At 38.2% G+C, this 17821-nt stretch overlaps 1 protein-coding gene across 21 annotated transcripts in view; it reads left to right on the top strand.

Moving 5' to 3' along the window:
• The window catches only part of PAK3 (p21 (RAC1) activated kinase 3), a 408807-nt gene that overhangs the window by 337845 nt on the left and 53141 nt on the right, over window positions 1-17821 (top strand). For all 21 annotated transcript variants that reach the window (XM_088794993.1, XM_088794997.1, XM_088794991.1 and 18 more), the window contains 5 exons: window positions 760-808; window positions 1112-1224; window positions 2515-2632; window positions 4073-4172; window positions 5284-5480. In XM_088794993.1, the coding sequence (XP_088651119.1) occupies window positions 760-808; window positions 1112-1224; window positions 2515-2632; window positions 4073-4172; window positions 5284-5480 (577 nt within the window). The remainder of the gene's footprint in view (window positions 1-759; window positions 809-1111; window positions 1225-2514; window positions 2633-4072; window positions 4173-5283; window positions 5481-17821) is intronic.

Raw genomic sequence — 17821 nt, forward strand, 5'->3', positions numbered from 1 at the left:
AGGGAGGTGGTTCAGAATGCATGAGTGTTTCACATACTGTGAATTCAACTTTAGTAGACAATTTCTATTTGCAAGCAAGGGAACCCTGTAATGGAAGTTAGAATGGAAAAATGAATACTACCGAGACTTAGGGAATGATAGATTTTAAGAGGATAGTTAGTTGGAGTGAAACCTCATAGTAGAAGCTATTAAGAAATTTAGCAAAAAAAAAAAAAATGGCTCAACAGTAAAGCCATTATTGTTATTCATTTGTGTAGCTATAATACAGCACTGATTTGTTAGATGAAGATATTTTTAAGAATTAGAAATATATGAAAAAAAGCAACTCTGTGCATACACTAAAAAGAAAAGATTAATTTATAGTTGGCTAAGCAAACAGTGATCTATTGTTTCCTAAACTGTACTTCAGTTTAATCAGGGAACTGCAATGTTGGTTGCTGCAACATTCAAGGAGTATTTAAAATGTTCCAGGAGTTTCCTAAAAAGAGCAGGGCCATTTTGCTCAATTCATCACTGCATAGTCCCATGGCACACACACTGCCTGGAAGTCTGAGTGGAGTTTCTAGCCCGCCAAAAGTGATACATCGATTATTTCAGGTGCAATTACTATAAAACAACAGTTGTTCCTTTTTTTACTTCATCCTTTAATCTTGAGTGTGCTGATTTCTCTCTCCTGAAAATAAATACATTGTATTTCAAAGAAAATATACTGAATGCATTGTGATTGCTTATTCATTTGATATTTTTTCACCTTCACAGGGCATCAGGTACTGTTTATACAGCACTAGACATTGCAACAGGACAAGAGGTAAGTGCTAACATTCAACCCTGATTTTTATTTTCCTTTATTCATATTGATCAGATTTCCTCTTTGATGGCATCTACACCTGAAAAAAATGGGTAGCACTGAGTTTACATTGGAGTTTACTTTACTAGTGTCCAAAGTATCTGAAGTGGATAGTTTACTCATGATTAACCACAGAAAAGGGGAATTGGTTTGTGGCTCAGAGAAAGAGCTTAGTAAGATGCAGAATCTGTATGGCCCAAAATATGGATGTTTATATTTTGTCTAATGATTTTTATTCATTCTTTCATTTTAATTCCCATTCAGGTGGCCATAAAGCAGATGAACCTTCAACAGCAGCCGAAAAAGGAATTAATTATTAATGAAATTCTGGTCATGAGGGAAAATAAGAACCCCAATATTGTTAACTATTTAGACAGGTAAGTGTTTTCTCTCATTATGTAATTGTTTTCTTTATGGGATGTCATTTTCTTGGCAAATTATTTTATTTAGGATCTAATCATTTAGCATCCATTCTACAAATATTTCTCAAATGCTATAAAATAGCGTATCAGATCAATAGCTAAACTTGCACCCATTTATCTTCGTCCACCCATCAAACATTTGAAGACACATTTTATGGTATTCCTTTTAAACATGAGCAGTTTGTGTAATTTCCTTTTGAGGATCATGACTGTGTTGGCAGGTAATAGCCTACTGCATATAGTAGAAAGCAGTGGTGCATTAGACATTTCATCAAGTGTTTGTTTGGAGCCAGTGTAGTCTCTGGGTGCCTAAGTGAAGAAGGCTGTCTACAATGGCCCTGCTTTAATGGGCACTTTTTTATTAACTAACAGTGAGGCCTAGGGAATTGAGACTTTAATCTCAAACCTTTTTCCTAGATCAGGTAATTAATGTCTCTTTTCTTAGTGGTATTAGCAGTGGATTATAAATAAGCATTTAAAGACAGCACTGACTCCACTTGTGTTTAACATCTGTCTCATTCAATTTCAATAAGTGTTTATTTAGCACCACTGTACTGTGTACTCTGGGGGTACAAAGGAGATAAGACTAGGTCTACAACCTCAATGAGCTTAAGATCTTCCTTCCTGTGTTTTGTGCCAGGTACACCAGTAGTACAGAAGGAGAGGCAAGGGAGGGAAATAAAGGAGGGTCACATTTTACAGTTGAAATCAGTGTTTCACAAAGTGTCACAATTGACCTCTATCAGAACCTAGACATCAGCACGGTAAATCCATTGCAAACATCAATCTCGATTCTGTGACTGCTTGAAAGTATTTCAGTAATCAATTCAGAAGAATAAAAAATAATGCCAAAGTCTAAATAAATGTCCCAGAAATCTGCACACCATGGGCCAGTTCAGTCCAAGAAGTCAGCATTGTGGCTTATCCAAAAGGACTACTCACTGATCCTGTTCATTGAAACTAGCTTTAACAAAGAATGTAGTACTCATTCACCAGAAGCCTCCTTGCTCTTTTCCTTCTTCCATGGTCCACAGTAATAAAGAATCTGATGATCCTTTGACTCCCATGCATATTCTTTTCTAATGTTAAGGAAGTGTCTCATTATCACCATCATTGATATTTTCTTCTTGTTATGTAATATAACCAAATGCAGAGACTGAGTGCAAATTGCCTTCTTAAGGGGACTATAGAAGAGTCCCAACTTCCTAAGGCCTGAGTCAAAGTCTTTTTCTTCTCTTGTTATAGCTATTTAGTGGGTGATGAACTATGGGTAGTCATGGAATACTTGGCTGGTGGCTCTTTGACTGATGTGGTCACAGAGACCTGTATGGATGAAGGACAGATAGCAGCTGTATGCAGAGAGGTAAGAAAATAGAGCATTTCTAGCTGATGAGAACACCAAAATTGGCAGTTCTTTCTTTATCTCTCTCATTATTCAGAATGTTTAGAACATCAAAGTAATAATAGCACATCTTTTCTACTGAATAAAAAATGGAGAGCCTAAATTCCGTTTAAATCCCAGTGTAATGGCACTCGCTTTCTCCTCCCTCCCCAGTGCCTTGTTTATTTTTGTTTTGCTATGGGTCTTTTGAGTTCCATTATGCCATTCACAAGGTGCCATATTTTAGCTTGCATGCTGTAGTCTCAGTGAACATGGAAAACAGTGATGTTGGCATGGAACTTTCTGATTTGTGGAAATTTTTAGATGATAGTTATTTTGTCTTGGATGTGCAATGTGAGCCATGTAAAACTACAGACCACATTACAATCCCATTTTCTAGAAGGCAGTTTAAGCAAGGTCCTCCCTCAGCCCCAAAAGTAGTTACTTTCACAGTGCAATCTGGATTTCCCTCATAGCCCTCCAGTGGGTCTGAGTGTCTGCCTCTTTTCCAATAAGTGTCATATCCCTATTTTCAAGCTGAACTAAGGATATTTTATTATATTAATTTTTCAATATTAATAAAACATACTCTTCATTAGAATTTTATATTGGGCATTACCGTCTGCCACATTTATTGTGGTGAGGTTTTCTATAGACACAAGTAGGAACTCTGACCCACCAAAACTTGAAAAACAATAATAAGAAAACAAAACCAAATAATTTCAGCTAATGTTTGCTTTTTCTATTTTAAATTGTTCACTTAAATTTCTTCCTTCTTTGCTCTCCTCTCATTCCCATTTTCTCCTCTCCAAACATGCACACATATCCACCAAACACATATATTTTCTATTCATGCAATAAATCAAACTTATTCAGGGGAATATTTGACCCTGAGCCTGTTGTTTCCATCTTCTAGTCTTACAATTCATAGTCATTTTCAAACAAGTACCTATATAGTGGTCTCAAACCTGGCTTTCCAACAGAAATAGCTTGCGGCACTTCTTTTAAATACAGATTCCTGGGTACCACTCCAGACCTACTGAATCAAATCATACCATGGACTTAGGAGCTAACTACATCTGTATAAGACCAAGCTGAAATTACATCCTCCAGATATCTCGGTCAAAGTACAATTATATCAATTGGTTAGTTTGCCTGTATTAATGATTTAGTGCTACTGATCGTACCATCACTCTTCATGTCCTAGTCTGACCCACGAGCTTTCATATGTATAATGCTAAATTGCATTACTGATGTTAATGGTAATATGATTTCAAAATAGTATTAAAACATTTAGTAATCTGTTTCACTTGACAACATAAAATTATACCTGCCCAAAATTTATCTAGAAATTAAACTTAATTTAAAAAAAAAATTGTTTGTGATATAATTAGAACTTTTTTTTTTTTTCTGATTCAATAGTGTCTCCAAGCTTTGGATTTCTTACACTCAAACCAAGTGATCCATAGAGACATAAAGAGTGACAATATTCTCCTTGGGATGGATGGCTCTGTGAAATTGAGTAGGTATTTTGGTTTAGATGGTGTTTGAGAGAGTATCAAGGGATTTCTGTTCTTTTACTGTCTATCTTGAGAATAAATGGCTATTGAAAGTCGTTTGAGTTTTATATATGACATATCAGTGAAATCATATGGTTCTTGACTTTTTCTGTCTGACTTATTTCACTTAGCATTATAATCTCAAGATCCATCCATGTTGTCACAAATGGTCCTATTTCATCTTTTCTTATGGCAGAATAGTATTCCATTGTGTATATATACCACATCTTCTTACCATATGATTTCGCTGATATGTGTTATATAAAACTGAAAACAACAAAAGAACAAGACAAACAAATGAAAAAACAAAAACTCATAGACACAGACAATAGTTTAGTGGTTACCAGAGGGTAAGGGGGGTGGGGGGATAGTAGAAGAGGGTAAAGGGGGTCAAATATATGGTGTTGGAAAGAGAACTGACTCTGGTGATGAACACACAATGTGATATATAGATGATGTATTACAGAATTGTATACCTGAAATCTATATAACTTTACTAACAATTGTCACCCCAATAAACTGTAATTAAAAAAAATAAAGTCATTTAAAAGAATTTAGAGTCCAGTCTGAAGTAAAGAATTCTTTTTAACACTGTGTTCCTATAGATTCTGGCCAGATTTTGTTGATTCAATATTTCAAAAATTTTAGTGACTTCCACCTGCTGGATGACAAATACCATGTTTCTCCCCCCAAAAAAGACCGGGTCTTATATTAATTTTTGCTCCAAAAGACGTGTTAGGGCTTATGTTCAGGGGACGTCATCCTGAAAAATCATGCTGGGGATTATTTTCTGGTTAGGTCTTATTTTCAGGGAAACACGGTACCTAATTAGAAAACCGAAAGATTCTGTAAATTGGAGGGAACCCGATGAGATCTACTAAAAACAATATCACACCAATCAATTATTTCAGACTTTTAAAATCAGGACTAGCTGAGAGATCAGATAACGAAAAGATATGAGCTAGGTAGTTGTGGAAGCTCAGTGTCTTACAAAGGTACAGCCATATCTGAAAGTGACCTATAATAAAAGAAAAATAATTTGAGCTCTTTTTAATTGACTTTTCTTTTCTGTAGCTGATTTTGGGTTCTGCGCCCAGATCACCCCTGAGCAAAGTAAACGAAGCACTATGGTGGGAACTCCCTATTGGATGGCACCTGAGGTGGTGACTCGGAAAGCTTATGGTCCAAAAGTTGATATCTGGTCTCTGGGGATTATGGCAATTGAAATGGTGGAAGGTGAACCCCCTTACCTTAATGAAAATCCACTCAGGGTAAGTCAAAAGAAAATTCAAGTACTTCTTCCTCAGGTAAGGAAAAAGTCCAAATGTAATTTCTTGTCTCCACCAAAAGTTGCCAGAAAGGGCTCTTTCCTGGAACAAGTGATATAGAAACTCCAAGTTATTATTTTCAAAATTACTATGAGTTATTTTTAATTTCTATTAAGATGTCTGAACATTTTTTTCCAGTGCTTTGATATCAGTATTTCTAATGGCAGGGGTCTTTAAAATTTTTAGTATAGCTTTCTGCTGTTAGAAAAATGTTTTGTTTTTTTCAAAGCAAGATGTGGGAAGAAAACAGTATTTTTATCACATGCTATGATTAAATAATCTAGGACGCACTTGCTTTATAATACTTTAACAAAGTAAATAAATACATTTCCAGAGCACCTATAATGATTAAAATTAGATTTGGTTTCATTATCGGTGATGATTTGTTGAGGAACAACAGCTTGGTGGGTATTGAATGGAACACAGGATAGATAGACATAGTGCCAGACTGGTGAAATCAAAAAGTTAATTAGACTGTGAAGTAGAAAACGGGGGCGGGGGGTGGGGGGTGGGAGATGAGGATAAGGGGGATCGAATATATGGTGATGGAAGGAGAACTGACTCTGGGTGATGAACACACAATGGGATTTATAGATGATGTAATACAGAATTGTACACCTGAAATCTATGTAATTTTACTAACAATTGTCACCCCAATAAATTTAATAAAATTAAATTAAAAAAAAAAAAGAAAATGAATGGAAATAGTTTGTGTTGGGTAACTCAGTTTGCTACTGCAAAATCAGAGGTTTGATCCTTACGTGGTCTGGTTACCTCAGCAAAGAGGAAAACTCCATTTCATAGCCTAATGCCACCATCTTTATTCAGATATGCTATTGATCATGAGAGGAAACGGCAAAGGAATATAAAATAAATGCTTGTTCAGTACAGAAATCAGCCAGTTATTCTGTTTTATATAGCCTAAGGGTGTGCCAGAAGCTGTGTTGTATTAAGGTCATGACACTATTGGAAAAAGGAAACATGTACAGATTCAAATTCTACTCTCAAAATGCATGTGGAGTGCATTCACTAGGCCTACAATGCCAAAGGCATCTTGCAAATTGTTTGCATCATTACCACTAACAGTTTAAAATTGAATTTTACCCTTAGTATACAAAAACTATTGTCTTTAGTAATAAGTCTTTACATGTTAAGCTTATAAAATCCATATTCAAGCCAAATATATGTGGTCTTCCATTCATGTAGAGAGACCTACAAAGTAATTGTCTAATTGTTTTTGCAGTTGAATATTCTGTAATTGACAGCAGTGCTCTCTATGTATGGAGAAGCAGATGGCTTCCTCTTTGTCCCCTCTTAATTCCTCTCTGCTACTTGTCCTCTTGTCCTAGCCTCTGCACTGATTAGAAAACACATAGGAGTGAATACCCTAATGAATGCTACGGGCTATTGCTCTGGCCTCATGAAACAATCTGGACGTGAGATGTGCACATTGATTAGCTGCCTGCAGGGCTGAGTGGAAAAGAAGGGGCATTTTCCCACAATTTGTGGGTCAGCTCTCCATGAATTTAATAAAGCTCAGCCATTACCAATGGACCAGCACTTCAGGATAATTACATGGGCTTGTCCTTATGTTTGGAGAGCCCCAAAAAAAGATTGGAGAGAAAAACATATAACATGAGCCTGTCGGAAGGCTGTGGTTTTTTGGATACTGGTGTAGGGAAATAGAAAATTGCACAGCTGATTACCGGAGGAAAAATGGCGGCATGAGGTGATCCTCTGAAAGCTCCCCTGGAATTTACAACTAATCGAACAATAATAACTCCACAAAGGACTCCCTGCACAGCAGACAGGCAAGAAGAAGAGGCCCACTACCGAAGTCACCTACACTGCATGCGGAGAGACGGAGACGCGCAGACACAGGACGCAGACCTAGCTCAGTGCTCTGAGCTGGCTGCATCCCGGAACTACCGCAGCCATGGGAAAGGGAAGAAATCGGAGTGCTAGGGCTCTGCTTGTGGCCCACAGGGCTGAGGGGGCAGCATATAAGACGGAAGAACCCAACACTCACGGCAGAGACCTCGGAGAAAAAACTGAGGGAAGAAGGCTGAAAACGGTGGTTTATGCCCTCACTGCCGAGCAGAGAACGGAGCCTTAGGCACTGAGACTAGCCGCCCCCTCCCTACACTCCCACTGCTTGCCCCACCCCCACCTACTCGGAGCTAGAAGCAGAACAGTAGCAGTGTCATATCAAAAGAGCAGAATCTTTGCTGTTCTGAGAATTGTGGACCGCAGACACAAATTCGCGGCCCAACTAGTTCCAGCAAAGGGGAGAGAGCTGTGGAAGCAGGACCGGCTGTGGTGGTGGTCGCTGCCATTGCTCTGGGCCACCTCTCACAACTCACCCCGCCCCTGGCCCCACCTATCTGGGCGGATCCCTGCAGGAGTAAACAGAACTGCTGAAACATATGGGCTCTGAATCTGGAGCTGGAAGAACATTGGAACATCAAAAGCTCTCCGCATACCCACCGGGACACTGCGCCCTGTGACCTAGACGAACTATTAACAGAAGAGAAGCCCATCTCCCAGGCAATCCCCCCATTGTGTGAGAAGCTGGAATAGTGCAGAGAAAACATAGCACTACTGTGTGGGAGAAGAAAAATAAGCTGCAGTCGGAGAAATAAAATAAAACATTCTACCAACAAGTACTGGAAAAAAAAGAAAAACCTTTTCCTATAAACCTGTTCCAGAAGCCACTCCTGTAGATGTCTAGGAAGAGAAATAGTAAACCAGTAATTGCCATAAATAACCAAGGCAACAAGATAGCTCAGAAAGAAAGTGAAAAGTCTACAGAAAAGGCACTTAAAGATACAGAAATATGTGACTTAAATGACAGAGAATTCAAGATTGCAGTTCTGAAAAAACTCAACGAGATGAAAGAAAACACAGTTAGGCAGTTAAATGAACTCAGAAACACAATCAAAGAACAGCATGAGCATTTTATGAAAGAGATTGAAATTTTAAAAAAGAACCAACTAGAATTTCTGGAGATTAAGAACTCAATAGAAGAAATTAAGAATGAAATAACCAGCTTAGGTAGTAGAGTTGACCAGATGGAGGAAAGAATCAGTGACATCGAACATAGAAACCTGGAAATTACACAGATGTAAGAAGAAAGAGACTTGAGACTTCAAAGAAATGAAAGAACTCTACAAGAACTTTCTGACTCCATCAGAAAGAGCAATATAAGAATAATGGGCATACCAGAAGGAGAAGAAAGAGAGAAGGGAACAGAGAATATATTCAAACAAATTGTCGATGAGAACTTCCCAAACTTGTGGACAGACTGGACCCTCAAATCCAAGAAGCAAATAGAACACCTAATTACCTCAATCCCAACAGGCCTTCTCCAAGGCACATTGTATTGAAGCTGTCTGAAATCAGCGACAAAGAAACAATCCTCAAGGCAGCCAGGGAAAAGAAGACGGTAACTTACAAAGGAAAGCCCATTATATTATCATCAGATTTTTCAGCAGAAACTCTATAGACAGGAGAGAGTGGAACCAAATATTCAAACTATTGAAAGAGAGAAATCATGAGCCAAGAATAATATATCCAGCAAAGATATCCTTTAGATATGAAGGAGGAATAAAGACCTTTCCAGACATACAGAAGCAGAGGGAATTTTCTAATACACGACCTGCACTACAAGAAATACTAAAGGAGGCTATTCGACCACCATCAACAGGGACAATTTGTGGCAACCAAAACTCAAAAAGGGGGAGAGTAAACGCCTAAACCGGAATACGGGAATGGGGAAAGTAAGCGTGCAGAAGAAAATGGAATACTCTAAATATCAAACTTTCTTTTACATAAACTTAAGGGTAACCACTCAAAAAAAAATCCAGAACTGAAATATATACTGTAATAAAAGAAGAAACAGTGGGAAACATCATAGAATACCACCACACAGAAATAATAGACAACAACAAAAAGGCAAAGAAACAATGGAGACACAGACTTACCAGAAAATTAAAGATAGAATGACAGGAAATCCTCACATCTCAATAATCACCCTAAATGTAAATGGACTGAACTCACCAATAAAAAGGCACAAAGGAGCAGAGTGGATCAAAAACTGAACCCAACCATATGCTGTCTCCAAGAGACACATCTAAGCTACAAGGACAAGCATAGACTCAAAGTGAAAGGGTGGAAACTGACACTCCAAGAAAATGGTACCCAGAGAAAATCAGGTGTAGCCATAATGATATCAGATGAAACAGATTTCAAGGTGAAAAAGATAACAAGAGACAAAGATGGACATTTCATCATGGTGAAAGAGACTATACAACAGGAAGACATAACAGTCATCAATATTTATGCCCCCAATCAGGGAGCACCCAAATATACCAAACAACTACTAACAGAACTAAAGGGAGAAATTGACCAAAACACAATTATACTAGGGGACTTAAATACGTCATTGACACCTATGAATAGATCATCCAAACAGAAAATAAATAATGAAATAGTAGCCCTAAATGACACATTAGATGAAATGGACATAATTGACATTTGTAGAGCACTTCATCCTAAAACATCAGACTATACATTCTTTTCTAGTGTACACAGAACATTCTCAAGGATAGACCATATATTGGGACATAAAATCAATCTCAGCAAATTTAAGAAGATTGAATATCAACTGGATATTCTGAATATCAGAATATCAACTGAAATTGGATGTCAACTGCAAAAAGAAACCGGCAAAAAATGCAAATACATGGAGATTAAACAACATGCTTTTAAAGAACGACTGGGTCATAGAAGAAGTTAGAGGAGAGATCAAAAGATACATAGAAACAAATGACAATGGAAATACATCCTACCAAAATGTTGGGGATGCAGCGAAACCAGTGATAAGAGGGAAATTTATCTCATTACAGGCCTATCTCAAGAAACAAGAGATCTCCAAAATAAACAAACTCATGTTACACCTTAAAGAACTAGAAAAAGAAGAACAAGTAAAACCCAGGGTCATCAGAAGAAAGGAAATAACAAAAATTAGAGCAGAACTAAATGAAATAGAGAACAAAAGGACAATAGAAAAAATTAATGTGAAAAAGAGCTGGTTCTTTGAAAAGATTAACCAAATTGACAAACCCTTGGCTAGACTCACTAAGATAAAAAGAGAGAAGACACTAATTAACAAAATCAGAAACGATAAAGGGGAAGTTATCACGGACACCACAGAAATACAAAGGATCATCCAAGAATACTATGAAGGACTACATGCCACCAAATTCAATAACCTAGAAGAAATGGACAAGTTCTTAGAAACATATAGCCTTCCAAGGCTGAACCATGAAGAACTGTAAAATCTAAACAGACAGATCACCAGTAACGAAATTGAACCAGTGATCCAAAACCTTCCCGAAAGCAAAAGTCCCGGACCAGATGGCTTCACTACTGAATTCTACCAAACCTTCAAAGAGGATCTAATACCAATCCTGCTCAAACTCTTCCAAAAAACTGAAGAAGTGACAGTACTCCCTAACTCATTTTAAGAGGCCAACATTTCCCTGATACCAAAACCTGGTAAGGACAGCACAGAAAAAGAAAACTACAGACGAATATCTCTGATGAATACCGATGCAAAAATCCTAAATTAAATTCTAGCAAATCGAATACAACAATGCATTAAAAAGATTATTCATCACGACCAAGTGGGGTTCATCCCCGGGGCACAAGGATGGTTCAACATCCTCAAATCCATCAATATGATACATCACATAAATAAAATAAAGCAGAAAAATCATATGATTGTATCAATTGATGCAGAAAAATCATTTGACAAGATACAACATCCATTTATGATTAAAACACTTAATAAAATCGGTATAGAAGGAAAACACCGTAACATAATAAAGGCCATATATGAAAAGCCCTCTGCTAATCTCATAATTAATGGTGAAAAACTGAATCCCTTTGCTCTACATTCAGGAACATGACAGGGCTGTCCCCTATCACCTCTGCTTTTCAACATAGTGTTGGAAGTCCTTGCCAGAGCAATCAGGCAAGAGAAAGAAATACAAGGCACCCAAATTGGGAATGAAGAAGTTAAATTATCACTCTTTGCAGATGACATGATGCTAGATGTAGAAAACCCTAAAGACTCCACCAGAAAGCTATTAGAAACAATCAAGGAATAAAGTAAAGTTGCTGGCAAGAAAATCAACGTACAAAAGTCCTTTGCTTTCCTATATACTAGCAATGAAATCTCAGAAAAAGAAATGTAAAAAACAATTCCTTTTGCAATTGCAGCAAAAAGAATAAAATACCTAGGAATAAACTTAACCAAGGATGTGAAAGACCTATATGCTGAAAACTATAAGACATTTTTGAAAGATATTGAAGAAGACACAAAGAAATGGAAAGACATTCTGTGCTCATGGATTGCAAGAATCAACATAGTTAAAATGGCCATATTACCCAAAACAATACACAGATTCAATGCAATCCCCATCAAAATCCCAATGGCATATTTCAAAGAGATAGAACAAAAAATCATCAGATTTATTTGGAACCACAAAAGACCCCGAATAGCCAAAACAATCTTAAGTAAAAAGAACAATAATGGAGGTATCACACTTCATGACTTTGGCTTGTACTACAGGGCTACAATAATCAAAACAGCATGGTATTGGCAGAAAAACAGACACATAGACCAATGGAATAGAATTGAGAACCCAGAAATAAAGCCAGATAAATATAGACAGATAATTTTTGAAAAAGAAGCTAAAACATACAATGGAGCAAAGACAGCCTCTTCAATAAATGGTGCTGGGAGAATTGGATAGCCACATGCAAAAGAATGAAACTGGACTGCTATTTGTCACCATGTACCAAAGTTAATTCAAAATGGATCAAAGACTTAAGCATAAGACCTGACAAAATAATCTGCATAGAAGAAAACATAGGTACTAAACTTATGGACGTGGGTTCAAAGAGCATTTTATGAATTTGACTCCAAAGGCAATGGAAGTAAAAGCTAAAATAAACGTATGGGAGTATATGAAACTTAAAAGCTTCTGCACAGCAAAAGAAACCATCGACAAAATAAAGAGACCACCAACTGAATGGGAGAAGATTTTTGCAAATATTGCCTCCAATAAGGGGCTAATATCCAGAATATACAAGGAACTCATTCAACTCAATAACAAGAAAACAAACAACCCAATTGAAAAATGGGCAGAGGACTTGAAGAGACATTTCTCCAAAGAGGACATACAAATTGCAAATACATATATGAAAAAATGCTCAACATCACTAATTATCAGAGAAATGCAAATCAAAACCACAATGAGATATCACCTCACCCCAGTCAGAATGGCTATCATCAACAAGATAAATAGTAGCAAGTGTTGGAGAGGCTGTGGAGAAAACGGAACCCTCATCCACTGTTGGTGGGAATGCAGACTGGTGCAGCCGGTACGGAAGGCAGTGTGGAGGTTCCTCAAAAAATTATGAATAGAATTGCCATATGATCCAGCAATCCCTTTCTGGGTATCTACCCAAAATATCTGAAAACGTTTATAGATAAAGACACGTGTGCTCCAATGTTCATTGCAGCTTTGTTTACGGTGGCCAAGACATGGAAACAACCAAAATGTCTTTCGATAGATGAATGGATGAAGAAGTTGTGGTATATATACACAATGGAATACTATTCGGCGGTAAGAAAAGATGATGTAGGAACATTTGTGACAACATGGATGGATCTTGAGAGTGTAATGCTGAGCGAAATATGTCAGACTGAAAAAGCATAGAACCATGTGATTTCACTGATATGTGGTATATAAACCAAAACTAACAAAAGAACAAGACAAACAAATGAGAAACAGAAACTCATAGACAGACAATAGTTTAGTGGTTTCCAGAGGGTAAGGGGGGTGGGGGGTGGGGGGTGGGAGATGAGGGTAAGGGGGATCAAATATATGGTGATGGAAGGAGAACTGACTCTGGGTGGTGAACACACAATGGGATTTATAGATGATGTATTACAGAATTGTACACCTGAAATCTATGTAATTTTATTAACAATTGACTCCCCAATGAATTTGAAAAAAAAAAAAAAAGAAAATTGCACAGCCTCAGGAAAGGTATAACGGAGAGTAGGTTAATCCTTCTTTCTTTAAAATCCTTCCAATACTACCACCCATCCACTACTTTAGGCTTTGAGGAGGGAAAAAGGAAATAAGTGAAAGGGTGAAAGAAAGACAGAGACGTAAAGTAAAGGGTAGTATGTTAATGTGAAAATAAAATAGCCCACATAGTCAGGCATATCTGAGTGTGTACTTTCTTCACAACCTATAAGCTCTGTGACCTTCAGCAAGTCATTTAAAACATTTACGACTTCCGGAAAAATGGCGGCGTGAGGTGAGCCTCTGTAAAGCTCCCCTGGAATTTACAACGAATCGAACAACAAAAACTCCACAAAGGACTCCCTGCACAGCACAGAGGCAACACGAAGAGGCCCACTACCAACTGAAATCACCTACAGGTGGGAGATTCGCGCGAGTGGAGGGAGGAGGAAAGGGAGAAGTGCGCGGAGACGGAGACGCGCGGGCGGAGGACGCAGACCTAGCTCAGTGCGCCGAGCTCGCTGCTTCCCGGAACTACCGCAGCTGCGGGAGAGGGAAGAACTCGGACTGCTAGGGCTCCGCCAGGGCTCCACAGGGCTGAGGGGACAGCATATAACACGGCTGAACCCAACGCTCACGGCAGAGACCTCGGAGAAAAGACTGAGGGAAAAAGGCTGAAAACGGTGGTTTAAGCCTGCACTGCCGAGCAGAGAACGGAGCCTTAGGCACTGAGACTAGCCGCCCCCTCCCACCCCTCCCAGAGCTTGCCCCGCCCCCACCTGCCCGGTGCTAAAAGCGAAACAGTAGCAGTGTCAGATCAAAACAACAGAAAATTTGCTGTTTTGAGAACTGTGGACTGCAAACACAATTTCACAGCCCAACTAGTTCCAGCAAAGGGGAGAGAGCTGTGGAAGCAGGACTGGCTGTGGTGGTGGTTGCCGCCATTGCTCTGGGCCACCTCTCACAACTCACCCCGCCTCTGACCCCACCTATCTGGGCGGATCCCTGCAGGAGTAAACAGAACTGCTGAAACCTACGGGCTCTGAATCAGGAGCTGGAAGAGCTTTGGAACATCAAAAGCTCTCCGCATACCCACCGGGACACTGCGCCCTGTGACCTAGACGAACTATTAACAGAGGAGAAGCCCGTCTCCCAGGGAATCCCCCCATTGTGTGAGAAGTTGGAATAGTGCAGAGAAAACATAGCACTACTGTGTGGGAGAAGGAAAATAAGTTGCAGTTGGAGAAATAATAAAACATTCTACCAACAAGTACTGGCAAACGAAAGAAAGACCACTTTCTATCAACCTGTTGCAGAAGCCACTCCTGTAGATGTCTAGGAAGAGAAATAGTAAACCAGTAATCGCCATGAATAACCAAGGCAACAAGATAACTCAGAAAGAAAGTGAAAAATCTCCAGAGAAGGCACTTAAAGATACAGAAATATGTGACTTAAATGACAGAGAATTCAAGATTGCAGTTCTGAAAAAACTCAACGAGATACAAGAAAACACAGATAGGCAGTTAAAGGAACTCAGAAACTCAATCAAAGAACAGCATGAGCATTTTAAGAAAGAGATTGAAATCTTAAAAAAGAACCAAATAGAATTTCTGGAGATTAAGAACTCAATAGAAGAAATTAAGAATGAAATAACCAGCTTAGGTAGTAGAGTTGACCAGATGGAGGAAAGAGTCAGTGACATCGAAGATAGAAACCTGGAAATGACACAGAGAGAAGAAGAAAGAGACTTGAGACTTAAAAGAAATGAAAGAACTCTACAAGAACTTTCTGACTCCATCAGAAAGAGCAATATAAGAATAATGGGCATACCAGAAGGAGAAGAAAGAGAGAAGGGAACAGAGAATATATTCAAACAAATTGTCGATGAGAACTTCCCAAATTTGTGGACAGAACTGGACCCTCGAATCCAAGAAGCAAATAGAACACCTAGTTACCTCAATCCCAACAGGCATTCTCCAAGGCACATTGTATTGAAGCTGTCTAAAATCAACGACAAAGAAAGAATCCTCAAGGCAGCCAGGGAAAAGAAGACGGTAACTTACAAAGGAAAGCCCATTAGATTATCATCAGATTTTTCAGCAGAAACTCTACAAGCCAGGAGGGAGTGGAACCAAATATTCAAACTATTGAAAGAGAGAAATCATGAGCCAAGAATAATATATCCAGCAAAGATATCCTCTAGATATGAAGGAGGAATAAAGACCTTTCCAGACATACAGAAGCTGAGGGAATTTTCTAATACACGACCTGCACTACAAGAAATACCAAAGGAGGCTATTCGACCACCATCAACAGGGACAATTTGTGGCAACCAAAACTCAAAAAGGGGGAGAGTAAAGGCCTGAACCGGAATATGGGAATGGAGAGAGTAAGCGTGCTGAAGATAATGGAATACTCTAAATATCAAACTTTCTTTTACATAAACTTAATGGTAACCGCTCAAAAAACAATCCAGAACTGAAATATATACTGAAATAAAAGAAGAAACAGAGGGAAACATCATAGAATACCACCACACAGAAATAATAGACAACAACAAAAAGGCAAAGAAACAATGGAGACACAGCCTTACCAGAAAACTAAAGATAAAATGACAGGAAATCCTCACATATCAATAATCACCCTAAATGTAAATGGACTGAACTCACCAATAAAAAGGCACAGAGTAGCAGATTGGATCAAAAAACTAAACCCAACCATATGCTGTCTCCAAGAGACACATCTCAGCTACAAGGACAAGCATAGACTCAAAGTGAAAGGGTGGAAATTGACACTCCAAGCAAATGGTACCCAGAGAAAATCAGGTGTAGCCATAATGATATCAGATGAAACAGACTTCAAGGTGAAAAAGATAACAAGAGATAAAGATGGACATTTCATAATGGTGAAGGGGACTGTACAACAAGAAGACATAACAGTCATCAATATTTATGCCCCCAATCAGGGAGCACCGAAATACACCAAGCAACTACTAACAGAACTAAAGGGAGAAATTGACAAAAACACAATTATACTAGGGGACTTAAATACATCATTGACAGCTATGGATAGATCATCCAAACAGAAAATAAATAACGAAATAGTAGCCCTAAATGACACATTAGATGAAATGGACATAATTGACATTTATAGAGCACTTCATCCTAAAACATCAGACTATACATTTTTTTCTGGTGTACACGGAACATTCTCAAGGATAGACCATATATTGGGACATAAAATCAGTCTCAACGAATTTAAGAACATTGAAATCATACCATGCATATTCTCTGATCACAAGGCTTTGAAATTGGTATCAACTGTAAAAAGAAAGCGGGAAAAAACACAAATACATGGAGATTAAACAACATACTTTTAAAGAAGGACTGGGTCAAAGAAGAAATTAGAGGAGAGATCAAAAGATAGATAGAAACAAATGACAATGAAAATACATCCTACCAAAATTTCTGGGATGCAGCGAAAGCAGTGTAATGAGGGAAATTTATCTCATTACAGGCCTATCTCAAGAAACAAGAAAACTCCCAAATAAATAACCTCATGGATTGGAAGAATCAACATAGTTAAAGTGGCCATATTACCCAAAGCAATATACAGATTCAATGCAATCCCCATCAAAATCCCAATGGCATATTTTAGAGAAATAGAACAAAAAATCATCAGATTTGTTTGGAACCACAAAAGACCCCGAATAGCCAAAGCAATCTTAAGAAAAAAGAACTATAATGGAGGTATCACACTTCCTGACTTTGGCCTGTACTACAGGGCCACAATAATCAAAACAGCATGGTATTGGCAGAAAAACAGACACATAGACCAATGGAATAGAATTGAGAACCCAGAAATAAAACCACATAAATATGGACAGATAATTTTTGACAAAGAAGCTAAAAACATACAATGGAGCAAAGACAGCCTCTTCAATAAATGGTGCTGGGAGAATTGGATAGCCACGTGCAAAAGAATGAAACTGGACTGCTATTTGTCACCATGTACCAAAGTTAATTCAAAATGGATCAAAGACTTAAGCATAAGACCTGACACAATAAACTGCATAGAAGAAAACATAGGTACTAAACTTATGGACCTTGGGTTCAAAGAGCATTTTATGAACTTGACTCCAAAGGCAATGGAAGTAAAAGCTAAAATAAACGAATGGGA

Source organism: Rhinolophus sinicus, chromosome 18 (genome assembly GCF_057876585.1).
Source record: "Rhinolophus sinicus isolate RSI-liver-muscle chromosome 18, RSI-T2T, whole genome shotgun sequence".
In the NCBI taxonomy this organism is placed as follows: Eukaryota; Metazoa; Chordata; class Mammalia; order Chiroptera; family Rhinolophidae; genus Rhinolophus; species Rhinolophus sinicus.